General features: G+C 36.7%; 1 protein-coding gene across 2 annotated transcripts; it reads right to left on the minus strand.

The window, feature by feature from the left end:
• Positions 1-215: 215 nt before the first annotated feature.
• Positions 216-12,228, minus strand: LOC113040072 (basigin-like). Of its 2 annotated transcripts, XM_026198320.1 has the most exons (9): positions 11,990-12,182; positions 6,982-7,332; positions 6,040-6,214; positions 5,536-5,624; positions 5,289-5,428; positions 4,275-4,554; positions 2,041-2,065; positions 1,823-1,896; positions 216-1,216 (listed from the first exon to the last, which is right to left on the minus strand). In XM_026198320.1, the coding sequence occupies exons 1-8, from the start codon at positions 12,057-12,059 to the stop codon at positions 1,836-1,838; spliced, it is 1,191 nt and encodes a 396-aa protein (XP_026054105.1). In that variant the 5' UTR covers positions 12,060-12,182; the 3' UTR covers positions 216-1,216; positions 1,823-1,835. The 2 variants fall into 2 exon arrangements, with proteins under 2 accessions (XP_026054105.1, XP_026054104.1); XM_026198319.1 differs by lacking the exon at positions 6,982-7,332 and having other exon boundaries at positions 11,990-12,228.
• Between the last annotated feature and the right edge of the window lie 1,832 nt (positions 12,229-14,060).

Below are 14,060 nucleotides of genomic sequence, written 5' to 3' on the forward strand. Positions count from 1 at the left end.
AGTAATACTACGGATGACTATTTTGAAAGCCCATACAGGTATAAATAATATGCTTTATATTCTGGAGCGTCTCCTTGTTTCCAACCTGATAACGCTGTGATGTTTGTCACGTAGAGCCGCTCCCTACAGCTGAACCGAATACACGAGGAAGTGTCGCCCCCTTCTGGTGGCTCAAAGAATGGTTTATTTGGTTGAACACACCAAAATACTCAATAGACAGTTAAAATCAAATAAGTTTATTTAGATTGTGCAAGTCAGTACAGTAGACAGTGTATTAGATTTCCTATGAAGCCAAGGCAACATTTATACACTTCTAACAATGTCTTACATATTACACATCTCTTAAGTTGGAAATGGCACACATCCAGACACTATACTTAATGTATCACAATGCAAGTATGATGGTCTATAGGAGAGTATCACTTAAGCGAAAGCCTTCACGAAAACCCCACCTGCACGGACTTTACCTTAATATTCATAACCATATCATTGTCCTCCATGTTAGAATTTGGGAAACAATAACAACTGATTATGCGTACCGCAAATGACACACTGTACTAGCACTTGGTCCTTAAGGGTTAGGCAGGAGGAATCCTACAAGTCAACATCAGAAACTACATTATCAACTTTAAAAGAAGCTTGTTTGACATTATTATTAAACAGAAAATTGTTAGCCTGACAAAATAAAAGTAGCATCTGATTATTCACACAGAATAATAGCACACTAATGTTGCAGCGACGACATGAGTACTGCACAGAAGTTGTTCATTTAAATTATTTCAATAATTAAAAACTAGAAAGTACAATAAAGTGGCTAAACATTAAGGTTTATAGAAACTTGATTCAGCTCTCTATTTCTATACACTTGAACATGGTTAAAGTTTCATGCGGCTAAACGGTGATTCAATTACACTCGGTAGATGTTTCGGAAACAGTGAAAGAAAATAAAATCCTTCCCACATTAAGAGATTCACTAAACACACACTTCTACAGCAAGACTACAATCATGCAGTTACCCCCCCCCCCAAAAAAAACTATTTTAAAAACATCAGCTGGCAGCACAAAATGAATAGGAATAAAAGTAAAATGAGACCAATTATTATCTCAACACGTTTACACTCAAGCAGAAGGTTAAGAACGCGCAGGATGCACTATAACGTTATAACGTACTCCGCAACTTAATTCTCCATCTCTTCGACAGTAGTCATTAGAACACCTGAAAGAAATAAAAATAAAAACTTAACTTGATGTGGTTAAAAAAAAAAAAAAAAAGTTTATATTACACTTGAGGGGAGGGTTACTATTTTAAGTAATAAACTACAAAAAAAAAAAAAAAAAAATTATAAATTGTATTAAATGCATAAAATAATTCATCACAAATCAACATTTTGTACAGCCTATATTATACAAGTCCACAGTATAAAAGATACGTTAAAAATAAACCCTTGTAATAGTGATTAATATCTAATAACACATCTAATAATCCTTCAAATCTATTTAATGCACTTTTATATTCCGATACAGAACTTTAAATTATAAATTGTATAGAATTATAAGCTGAAGTCTTGATTTATTTATTTTTAAAAACATATAAATGACCAAATATTTCAACTGTTTATAAAATCACATGCATAAAATGTAAAAAAAAAAAAAAAGTTTATTATACAATTCTACAATCGTAATTATGAGAACATTATATATGTGTAGTGTATAAGTGCATAAAATATGGAACATTAATGTTCAATAACAGGTTTCATATAATAAACATTAAAACAATATTAGGTTCAATTGGAAAATAATATTAAAAAGAAGAATATTTCACCTTTTCGCCCTTCTCAGTTGGAGTTCCTTTGCCGGACATTTTTGTCTTTGTGGTTTGTAGCGGCATTGCTCTTCCTGAAAAACACAGTGGCACATCAGTTCACTATTCGATGTGCATATGAATCTCCTGAGCTAGACGCACATCTACAGCTACTGTCTAGATTTCAACAAGGCCTTGAAGTTCCTTTGAGGAAAAACTCTTAACAACAAAACACTTACAGTGGTGCAGATCCTGAGTCATCATCTACAGGAAGCAGGAACACATGAAAAGAAAAGAAAAAGTAGTTAAAAACTCATTATGACAAATGTACAACACTACAGTCTATTTGAACTCTTACAGTAGCTGGTCTAAAATATAGTGTGACAGCCTCAAGACAGTCAGAACTGGATGTTTCAAAGCAGTGCACCTAATGAGTAATGCGATTTGGGGACTGGAAAACCTTGATACTCTTAATTCAGTTACTTCTACTGCTAAATCTGTACACGTCAACTAAAACACCGCTATCACTGTTTTCACAGCACTACTAATAATGATTCATGCAGAATAATGCATTTACATCAGCCATGCGGTCTGATGGTGGATTGAAAGGATATGTTTAGTGCTTTTCAACCCAAGAACAAACAGTTCCAATCGAAAATCATTTGTTTGTAGCACAACCTCACCTACAGATGTAGTAGAGAGAAAAACATTTCTCCTTTTCTGCATCAATCATGGTGAAGGCTGTCAAACAGCATTAGCACACATTTGTAAACTCCTGCACTGGACTTCTGGAGTCAGTCGATCACCCTGAAACCTTCCTACTGAAAAATCTCCTGCCTCGGGCACATATGTACGAAAGTCTTTGGATATGACAATGGATGTATGGAAATGAAAGTAACACCCAATCACAACCTTTATGAACCGGAGGGGGCAGTTGACTTCATTTTCTAAATAATAATAATTTGAGTATTATTTGATTTGTTGGGAATTTAACTTGTTTTGTGGAGCTTAAGTCACTATAAAATGTCTGTGTAAAAGACCAAATTAAAAGCCATTATTATTAATATACGTAAAGATTTAGGTGTTAAAAAAAAAAAAAAAAAAAAATTGTAAGCCAAACCACAACAGAACTACATATACTACAAAACATTTTGAATTTAAATTATAAAACGTATAACATTCTTCATAATTGTTGTATATTTAATAATAGTAATAGATATCGTAGTATTAGGGGTTGCTCTGATTGATCGGCTACTGATCACTAGGGCTAGACGATAGTACATCTGAATATTAGCGATAATCGCAATAATTTTGACGATGTAAAATTTGAAAATAGAGAATATTGAAAATTTAAATTAAAAAGAAAAAGAATGCTTTAAAAAGATCAGTGACTGTGATCGTATCCGCAGATAATGCTCTCTCAAAAATCCTGATTGGAGCACTGTTAAGTTGCATAATTTCTAATTTTTATAATGCATGCAGTTGTTTGGAGGCTTTATTTTAAGATGTATCTTATTTATTTATTTTTAAGTGTGTATGTAACAGTCTTTATCAGATTTTTTTTTTAAAGACCACATTGAAAACAGATGAAATTGTCCGGTTACTGACAAGGTTGTGCTTCAGACGGACACAATCAGAAAGAAGAAACTTTATAATAAGATGTGAGTTGACACCCAACAAACAGATTCAAACTCAGCTTCTATTTTTAAGTAGGAGTTTGAAAGACTTTTGCTGAAGTTTTCATGCAGAGAGCATGTCCAAACACACCCAGAAAGATTCAAACAAATGTCGGGATTATATATTTTGCCACCCTTTGTGCCATAAGGGTGCTGCCTCTCAGAGATGTAGAGGAAGCCACTGCTATAATCTAGGGCTGAAGAACATCATGCAATGAGAAGATGATGCAGAGAGCATGCAAGGCAGTATAACATGATCCGTCTGAAATCTCATATTAGTTATTATGCAGAATACCTTGACATTTAAAACCCATTCTGAAGTGCAATATGTCAGACTCAGCTAAACACTTTCACTGGCTACGGGCAAACCAAAAAAAGTTGCTTTTCTTGAACCTAAGTCTGACAAATCTGGTTCGTTTTATCTTCTTATTTAAGACTAAACGCCAGTGAAAGAGTTGTACTTCTCAGCCTATCAGGGAGAGCATTCAAACTTCCCAAAACCACCCGTTTAAGCAAAACCACTTCAGTCTGACATGCAGTTTTGAGCACTTACCACAACGTAAAAGCAGCAGCGAACAGAGAAATAAACAACGTAAATAATAAAAATACAGTTCACTAAGGAACAGCCACACACTTCAGCCAAATCAAATAAACATGAAATCAAACTGAAATAGGATGTTTCACCATTACAAATTCATAAACAAAAATTTTACATTACATCCAATGATCATTCATTTGTACATTCACGAAAATGGAAATGGAACATTATTAGGAAGGAAAGAACTAGCGTCACATACCGTCACTGATCTCGTCTGGCTTTCTTCTCTTCTCATAGATGAAGATGATGGTGATGAGAATAATGACCTCAGCGACAATGCCGAGGAATGGCCAAAGGGCGGCCAGCTGGCTACGCACACGCAGCTGAATCTGATCACTGGCTGATCCCATTTCATTGGTGCCCTGGCACTGGTACATGCCCATGTCCGCGTTGATGTCCAGGTCTTTCACGTACAGCATGGTCTTGTTGGGGGTGCTCTTTATCTCATACTTGTCAACAGTGCCATTGACAATGGGCACCTGTGGGTTGACGATGCAAAATTGTTAGTAAGCTACTAAGGCTGATGATACACAGGGCAACTTTTTGAGAAATGTTGCCGAGTAGCTTTTGGCAACAGGCTAATCAGGTGAGACACAGGGCCAATGAACAGTCTAAAGATAGAAAAAGTGCTTAACCAACATTGCTCAAAAGTTGCCCAGCAAAACTGCTCAAAAAGTTGCCGTGTATCATCAGCATGAGACTATTTCTAATAACTGCTAGTGCACAACAACAGTTATTAACAATCATCCAAACATAATTCTTAATTTAGACAAATTAAGAATTAATGCACTGTATAAATAACAAAATACATAATATAAAATATTATATAATATCAGATATTTTATGTAATTAGTACTCAATAGGTTGAGCAACCAATAATTATATGTAATCACTACCACTGTAACAGTTAAATTAATAATTAAGTTAAATTTATTAACCACAGGGCTTTGAACTGGTTCAAGGAACAAACTGGAAACACGAATTCCAGTAGTACGGCCTATATATAGGCATATAGACAAAATATATTTCACTTGAATCATTGACAGGTTAACAAAAAACAGATTAAGTCTTGTCATGCAATAAACGGATAGACGTTACAGCTAGGTTAATAAATGTTCATAACGCCAAGTGTCATTTAACACCTTTATCAACCTTATCCAACCTTCAAATGGCATGGCCAGGTACCAATCTCATTACAGCAAGCTTCATTTACCTTTTCATCTTCATTTTCACCCAGCTTATACCAACTCCAGTCAGTAGGCAGGGGGTATCCATGGCTCACACATGTTAGGACAGCTTTGTCGTTCTCATTAGCATTTTCAGAGTGTTTGTAGGCCCCTACATATGGGGGAACTAACAGGAAGAGTATGATTATGGGTGAGGAGTACAATATGCCTGAAAAATGCATGTAATTCAGGACGGATAACAGATGCAGTAATCGGTCACTAAAATGTTCTTACCTTTAACTTCAATAGTAGCATTAACCTCAGGTTCTGTTTGGAAGAAACATGCATATATTCCAGCAGAGTGGTAATCGATCTTTTTAATTCTGCCACAGAAAGAAAAACAAGCAATGAGACAAAAAAAATAACATTTATATGCCAATTGAGATCCCTCAATATAACGACAGCACCCTAGCAATAAAGGTGGAGGAGAGGACAATACAAGTAAATGAAATATAAAATATAAAAGTAAACAGCTTTTCCGGTACGCCGCTCAGGCATCCCCATGGATATTTTTCCGACCCAGCAGTTCTAATGGGAATTAGGGTCAGTGAATGTGGAGTGCCGGAGGCTCTTAAATCACACTACTGCTGTCACAACTCCATCACACAAACTGAGAGGCTATATTATAATGTTATGGACCTGTAAACACTAAATCTGAGAAACTTATACTGAAATTAGAGTGCTACATTTCACTCTTCTTTAGTGATACAATCATTTAGATAAGGATCGGGAACATACATGTGTTCAATGAAATATTTTCCAGGGGTTGACTCTGATTTTTCAATGGTCTTGCCATTATGGGTCCAATAGTTGCCTTTGACCAGAAAAGTAGTGTTGGTAAGGTTGCAGCTGAGTGTTGCAGAGGTCTGGTTCTGGTCGCTCACCACCTCTGGTTTGGTCGTGATGACTGGATCTGCCAAGGCATAACAGTTACACAAACATTAACTCTCATAACATTGACTCTTTAAAAAGAAAAAGAAAAAAAGTGATCACTGCTGAAAAGGACTCTACCAACCTCTTGGTTTGATGTGGCACAGTAAAAAAAAAAAATACATTTTTGGACATGATGGAATGGAAGGGAACATTGCTGTCAAGATGTTCACCACAATGTGAGCTGTAAGGCACATTGTGCTCTATCAAGGGAGAAGTGAAGGTACATTTGGCCTACTAGGAAACATTAAGTGAGCAGTTTGTAATGAAAACGAATGGGAAGAGGGAAGGAAATTCGACCAACCAGCAACTGGTTTGGAGTCCATGAGCTTATGAAAACCTATTGTGGAAAATACTAGAAATACCACCAGAAGGGTTAAGCCACAGATTTAAAGAGCTTTTTAGATATTTGCTGAAAGCAAACCATGTTAATGAGACCTAATCAGTGCCCTTTTTCAGAAATGAAGGCCAATTAGTGCGTTTAATACCTTCTGACCGGCAGTAACGTTAACCGATCAATGCAATTTCATTAATAAAAAGTTAAACTTTCATCTCAAGCTCTAGACAGCGATACGCTCAGAAGGCATCAGATAACTAGGAAAGGACAGATGGCGCTAAAGCAGTCATGTGACCCGGTCTCTGGTCAAAGGAATAAAAGGAGGGCAGAGGGCAAGGCAAGGGAGAGTTTGAATCTACAGGACTTCCTCCTCTACGCTAGTGGAGACGTTGCGATACCACAACGTAACTCACGTTCAAACACTATAACATTCGCTTGCGAGCGAATCCACTTGACTTTGGGTGGGGTCCTGAGGTCATTGCGGTCAGGGTCATTTGAAGCACGGCACTCGTAAACACCCGTGTCGTTGAGAGTTAGGTTGGTGAGGATGAGCGTGCTGGTGGCGTGGTTGATATAAGTGGCATTGATGCGTACGCGATCCTCTTTTGCACCGTCAAACAGCTGGGTGACCGTTTCAATCGGCTCTTCGCCCTCAATGAACCACCACTGAACTTCGGGGATGGGGTTCCCTATGACCTCGCAATCCAGCTCGGCACTGTCTTCTATGAGTTTCATCTGAGACAAGGGCGATTTTATGAAGCCCGCTGGACATTTGATGAGTGATTTTGGGTTTAGGGTTGACAGTTCATTGAGATGATATGAATAATGGTTAGCAGACAGGCAGGCAAAGAAGAAACAGCAGAGGAGAAAAGAAAAAGAGAGAAACATTAGATGGAAAACAAGAAAAACTGGATTTTGAGCATCATGATGAAAGACTTCAATGCTTCATGATAACCAAAACCCAACTGAAGAACATTAGAAGCAAGCACTTATAAAAGACAATGAGTTGAAGTAGGCCTGGGCGATAAAACAGTATCAATATTTAATCTACGGTACACCATCGATAGAAAAAATATTTGATATAGCATACGATAAAGGCACGTGTTATGAGTGACATACACACCACACAGACAAACACATGCTGTAATCCCTGCCCATGTTGAGATTGTGAATAATTTTTTTAGCCAAATTTAAAAGAAACATTTGCATTATTTGAATGCAAAACTGGTACAATCAAATCTTGTGTGCATCAATGGTACATGAGATGCAGTGAAGATGTAGGTGACGTTGTTGCATTTTAATGTTTTGATAGTCAAGCCCATGAGCTGCGAGCTGCTGCATTAACTTATAACATTAGTGTAATTAAATTAAGTTTAAAACAAGCTATCGGTCACTACCAGGACAGAGTCCAGAGCCTCGATCATAACATTATAACAGGCACCTTCCTATTAGAGACATGCATGATCGCGGGACCCATCGCAGAATAGTGCGGCATGGGACAACACTTGATGGGCAGGTAAAGACCCGTGTGCACAGGACGGGGGAGAATAATTAGGGTTATATATAGATCAGTGAGTGAGCGTTAAAGAACAACTAAAATAATTGTCTGCGTTAATCAATGCGTTAAACACGATAACACGTTAACTTGCCAAGCCTTAATAATTTATTTTATATATATAGCACATTTTTATAGACTGTTATTTGCATTGACGATTTAATGTGTTACATTATTTTGATCATTGCACCCTCTGGAGACAAGCCAAGAGTTTCCTTTAGACTTGTCTTAATGAATAGGGAAAAATAAAAAAATACAGTGGTTAAATTAAAAAAACCTTTTGAAAAAGGGTTATAAAAGAAAAGTGTCCATTACCGATACAGAACGATATGAAACATTAGATCATTGATAAAAAAAAAAAAAAGTTATATCGCCCAGCCCTAAGCTGAAGCATGCATTAAAACCAAAGGTTAGCATATCAAGAAATGCAATGAAAAAATGACATCGAACATTCACATGAAAAAACAGGATGACCATAATGGTGATGATTGATGAAGCTTAAAGTAGTTGTTCACTCAAAACAGTACCAAACCTGTAGGAGTTTCTTTCTCTTTTTTTCCCCCCACTGAGGAACAAATTGTTTACTCATTTCAATGGATTCAAAAAAACTTTCAGAATATCTTCTTTTGATTTTCACCAGACGTCAGTCATACAGATTTGGAATCGCATGAGGGCGCTTTTCCAGTTTTGAGCAAACTATCCCTTTAAAACTTGCCATAAGATAAGGATTATGAACAAAAAAAAAATTGACATGTACAGAGTAAATTAACCTAGGAACAACCATTTTGGGGCAACTTATGTAGACTTGAAGCATGTTTTCTGGAGTAAAACAAGGTTGTACCATGCTAATCCCCAATGGAGAATTTCAATGAAACGACATGGAAGTACGTATGTAGCAGCTGGAACAACAACCCTTCACATCAATGACAAGAACACTTTGAGATCCACCCCAGACCTGTTGTTGCTTCTTGCAGTGTAGCACATGCTTTCAGTTTATTTGGTTTCGAAACAAGAGTAAGGTACTGCTCCCTTTTTGTCTGCTGCTGAGGGAGGAATGTTTTCGTGTGTTAGCCAGGGAAGGGTAAAAAAAAAAATGGTAGATGTCCACATTTCACATTACAGTCAGAGCAATGAGACTCCACACATGCCTCAGGCCTGAAATAACATGTGCCCTTTGAAAGCAGAACAGGCTTCATTCATTTGACCATCAAGAAAGGTCACCTCCAACGTTCACTAAGTGGACCACAAATTCAAACATATAAAGATCTAGAAGGAATTTAAGCATATATTTGGGTATATATATAAGAGTTTAGATTTAAATGTTAGCATAAGGCGGACGTATTAACCCAATAATTCAAGACTAAATTATAAATAACTCCAAACAGGGAGAACAGAAGAGTACAACAAGTACCACTCGGTACAAAGTCTGCCACTTCTAGATTTGACTTAACCCGTTTCTAGCAAACAAGTCAATAAGTTCACCTTCTCACAAGCTGATATGTGGATTAATTGGATGAAGAAATACTGACCTAAGGTCGACTGTTTCAACTTGGCTCAACCTCATGACTGAATGCAGATAAACCGTTCTCTATAAAATGCATTAATCTAGACTGCAAGTCATAACTGTTTAACCACAAGGCTTTCAAGATTGTTACCCTAAAATGTACATGGGACATTCACTTTGCTTAAACACTGCATAAAATAAATAGGTTTCGATTTAGGCACCATGTGCAAAGATTCAACTCAATTACTCATCAAAATGTGACAAATTTCTAAATATCAATTTTTGCTTTAGTTTGTCTTTTTAATGTCCATTTCATCCCGATGGACGTTTTCTGATGCATTTTGTATAGCCGAACATAACAGTATATAAAAAAAATTAAGATGGTTTTTGGATCTATCATCAGTTGTTGATTGGATTTATGTATGGGTGTTGCACTTTAGAAAAAATCAATGCAAGTTTGTAGTCGTTTTGGACAGATGGGATTTAAGAGACTAAATGATTCATTATGTCCGACGTGTCACAGAAAATCAGTTTTTCTTTTTTCACTGGAAGTTAAGACATTTAGATTGAACTCTAAAAGTCAAAAAAAAAAAAAAAACATCTATACGTCGATGAGTCACAAGATGATATTTAACTAACTATTTTTTTTTATTTCAGACCAATTTTTAGACTAGTCAACTAATGGTTCAGGCCAACCCAGTTACAAGTTTTGAAATAGTTTTGCATATCCCTAAAGCCTTTGTGAGAACGATTAAAAAAGTTGAAGGACAGGACTATCCTCACCAACCAAGCAGTGTGCATGCTGACAAAAACACTTTTTAAATGCAAAATGGCTGCCAGTAGCACACAAAGCAAAAAGCAATCACAAACGAAATCTCCTCGTATCTATTCACATGCAAATGATAAATACCTGCCCATTTGCTCTAACCCAATTCACTGAGCAAAGCACAACTGAGCTGGAGATTGAGTTCTCAAGGGAAAACCCTATTTTAATTCTGATCTGGAGATGCTACAATTTCCACCATCAAGCTACGTGGCCTGAAATCCTACCGTAGCATTGTGTACTATGTGGCAACTCAAAGAACAGCACGAGTACACTTGTTGCACAGATTGTTCCTTTTTAAGGAAGTATCAATGCTTACGTGCAGAAAAGCACCTCCTAGGGTGTTTAGCGCTCTATTTCTAACTGAGAGCATGAAGCTGATTAGGTTTCGGATTTACCGACCATGCTATTCATCAGCTGCTGCTGGGGGACTAAAATGATGAGGGTGATGAAGCAAAAGACACTTTCATTACTCTTCCATTTCCATTCAGTATGCCAGAAACTGATTTAGTTAAAAGGGTGGACAGGGTATTTAATATATTTAAATACAAATTCTGCAGTACATGACTGATATTTCCAACTAAACTGCTATCTTTCATTACCATAAGTAAGCAATGGTTGATTGCCTACAAGTTGATTGGGTTTGCATGGAATTCCTGTGCCATTTCCAGTGATGGAACATTATAATGAGCTTAAGCTAAGCCTTTTACTGAACAGACTAAAAGATGAAAACTGCTGCCGCCTCCTCCATGACTGGACAAACATGTTTCGCCTCCCTCGGTTTCCATTATATGATTACAGGTTACTCCGAACTGATATTTTACTAGGCTTAACAGCAGGCCTCTAGAAAACTAGTCCACACAGGTTATCATGGCTGCCTGCTGCTTACCCTGTTTAAGACATCATTCATTGGAGTAACTGGCCAGCTAGGGAAGACGACAGCCATTAATATTTAAACAAGCAAAGATAGGCTGAATCCATTCTGTAATAATTAAAGTTCAACTAAGAAGCATGATCCTCTGAGTGAAGATCTCCAGTTTTGGGAAATGTGTAACTTGGGTTACAACACGGAGTTGGGATTAAAGGTTCTCTTACTAGAAAAAAAACCCCGCAAATCCACATGGTGGGGTATGTGCAGTTTGTACTTTGCCTTTTAACACCACGATAATAGTTTACGTCGCTAACATTTCTTTTTTTTTATTAATACTATATACACTCCAATTTTTGGATACATATTTCCTATGTGTTGGCATTTAAGACCATTTAAAGAGCTTTAATGAGTAAAAAATATTCCGCTGTTGCTATAGCGCCATGCGCGTGCGTCGTTTGCCACTGGGCTCGTGCGCGACAGTTTGCCGACGATTTTAGCGGCCTTTAAACATTTCGAGCCATTTCAACCGTTCACATCCAATGTATTTTACTTTGTTGAACGGTGAATACCGTCGACCGGTCGTCTAGGTCGTGTTTCTGTCAACAGACGGCCTTGTGAAAACGAGCTCATGAGCGTTACATGATCAACAGAAAAACGAGACGCCTTACCTGTCAAAGCCTCGGCTTGAAACCAACCGATACAAACGGCGAGAATTACGCCAAACAGCTTCCTTCTCATGGTTGGATGTTTTTAAATACGTAACAGTGTAAATATCGGGCCTGTTTCCAGAGGCAAAGACGGTTTGAAGCAAAGCACTCTTCGTCCTCTACTTGTTCCGACGAGCTCACTTGAGAACGCGCACGTATACAGCCTAGTGGACCTGCGTCATCACGTCCGCTCATCAACGTCACCGCCCTGTGTTTAGGCGTTTTTTTTTTTTTTTTTTTTTTTTTTTAATATTTCGACTTGTTTAGGTTTTCAGAAACTAAGTAATAGGCTATTTCATCTTAACTAACCACTCGTGTTTTATCGCTAAGCATGAGTGTACGGTTCAATATTCCTCTAAATCTATACTTTTACCTAGTACACTTTTCCTTGATGTAGAATGAAACAAAGTTGCGGGGTTTTTGGATTTGAAAGTAGCCTACTGAATGACGTGACTAGCGCCAAAATATATAATTAATTTCATAAGAAGAAGATTATCATAACAATCTTTGTTATATATATATTGTCCTTTTAAAAAATAAACAGACACCATCCACCCATTACTTTATATTAAAATGTGACTAAATTTCGATTCTGCTTAACTTCTACCTTTGTTTTCCACAGTCACATGAAGTTATACAGGTGGTATCATATGGGGTAAATAAATGAGTAAATGAGATTCGTAATTTCTAGGTCAAATATTCCTTATAAATTACAATTTGACAATGACTTGTTTCTGCAGTTTGTATATCCAGCGCAGCAGGCAGTGCTCTCCTGAGTCTGAATCCATCCTCATCAAAGAGATTCAAACAGACATTTTCCATCTATCTTGAGATGTTTATACTGGGAACTCATTAGAAAAACAACTTTGTCTTTTTCTGTAATGATACAGAATTGCAAAGATCTGGTAGATCCTCAAAATTGTGCAGGTTGATGGTGCCGTATAAACAAGAAGACAGTCGACTAAACTAAATAACCATCTTACCAAATAAATATTTTACAATGAAACAACAACAGTTAATTTTGTTGTTTCAATAAAATTAACTTTATTCAAAATAAGTGTTCAAATCTTGTTTAGAATTATATATTTATAATATTATTTAAAAAAGGTCAAAGAAATAGCTGTGTGATTCAGCCATTTCATATTTCAGACTAAAGACATATGTAGAAGTTATATGCTTTTAATTCCAGTTTGATACCAAACAAAATACTTGTATTCCTAAAACCCATGTAGGCCTTTGCGAGAATTAGCATTTTAGCATTAGCATGGTTTTTAGATGAGCAGTTTTCTTTTTCTTTTGCGTAAAAATTAAGCCTATAGTTAACATTTACATTGAAGAGAGCATTACATTTTGTTCTACAACATAAATCACCGCAATCACGGATAGATTTGTGTACTGTTTGCTGTTAGAAAGCTAGAGTCAGAAACAGATCGTTATATAACTGTTTTACTGCCTCCAGTGGCTTAAACATCAATGTTTTATTCATTTAGGCCTATAGCGGTCCATAAACACTCTGATTTCAATCTTTTAGTTTTCATGACAACAATGGACCTCCATGGTTTCTGCAAATGAAAGCAAACTGGAAAATACAGATTTAGGTACAGAAATTCAGTACGGAAAGCAAATGCAAATGCTTTACCACTTATTTCTACTTGTAAAACAGTTCATTTATGTAGGTTTAATGTAATAATGTCTTGTGGATTCTGACGTTGTGTTCTGGTGGTTTATTTGGGTTGAGCTTTATGCTGTGGACTATGAATTCAGAGTAAATATTGATTATATATTCTGACCAGCAGGTGGCGCCAGAGCTCAAATGTTTTTTCAAGACTATATGACCTTGGTCTTTTGCGGGGCTGCAATGCTCAACAAATCATATATTAATTCTTTGAAATCAAATAATAAATACATTTTATGAGACTAAAAGTTCATGTGGATGACCAGTTATATGGAAATATGAGAAACATAATGCTGTTTAATGGGGCTCCTTATAAAACCACTCTCACTAGTTAGGCTACTTATTTTTCTGAGTTAG

Source organism: Carassius auratus, chromosome 22 (genome assembly GCF_003368295.1).
Source record: "Carassius auratus strain Wakin chromosome 22, ASM336829v1, whole genome shotgun sequence".
NCBI classification, from domain to species: domain Eukaryota; kingdom Metazoa; phylum Chordata; class Actinopteri; order Cypriniformes; family Cyprinidae; genus Carassius; species Carassius auratus.

What these genes read in the sequence shown, in the direction of transcription:
- LOC113040072 (XM_026198320.1), bottom strand. Translation starts at nt 12,059, where the DNA reads ATGAGAAGGAAGCTGTTTGGCGTAATTCTCGCCGTTTGTATCGGTTGG. An exon ending in TCAAGCCGAGGCTTTGACAG is followed by an intron (nt 7,333 to 11,989) that starts GTAAGGCGTCTC and finishes TCAAATGTCCAG; the next exon opens with CGGGCTTCATAAAATCGCCC. An exon ending in GAATGTTATAGTGTTTGAAC is followed by an intron (nt 6,215 to 6,981) that starts GTGAGTTACGTT and finishes ATGCCTTGGCAG; the next exon opens with ATCCAGTCATCACGACCAAA.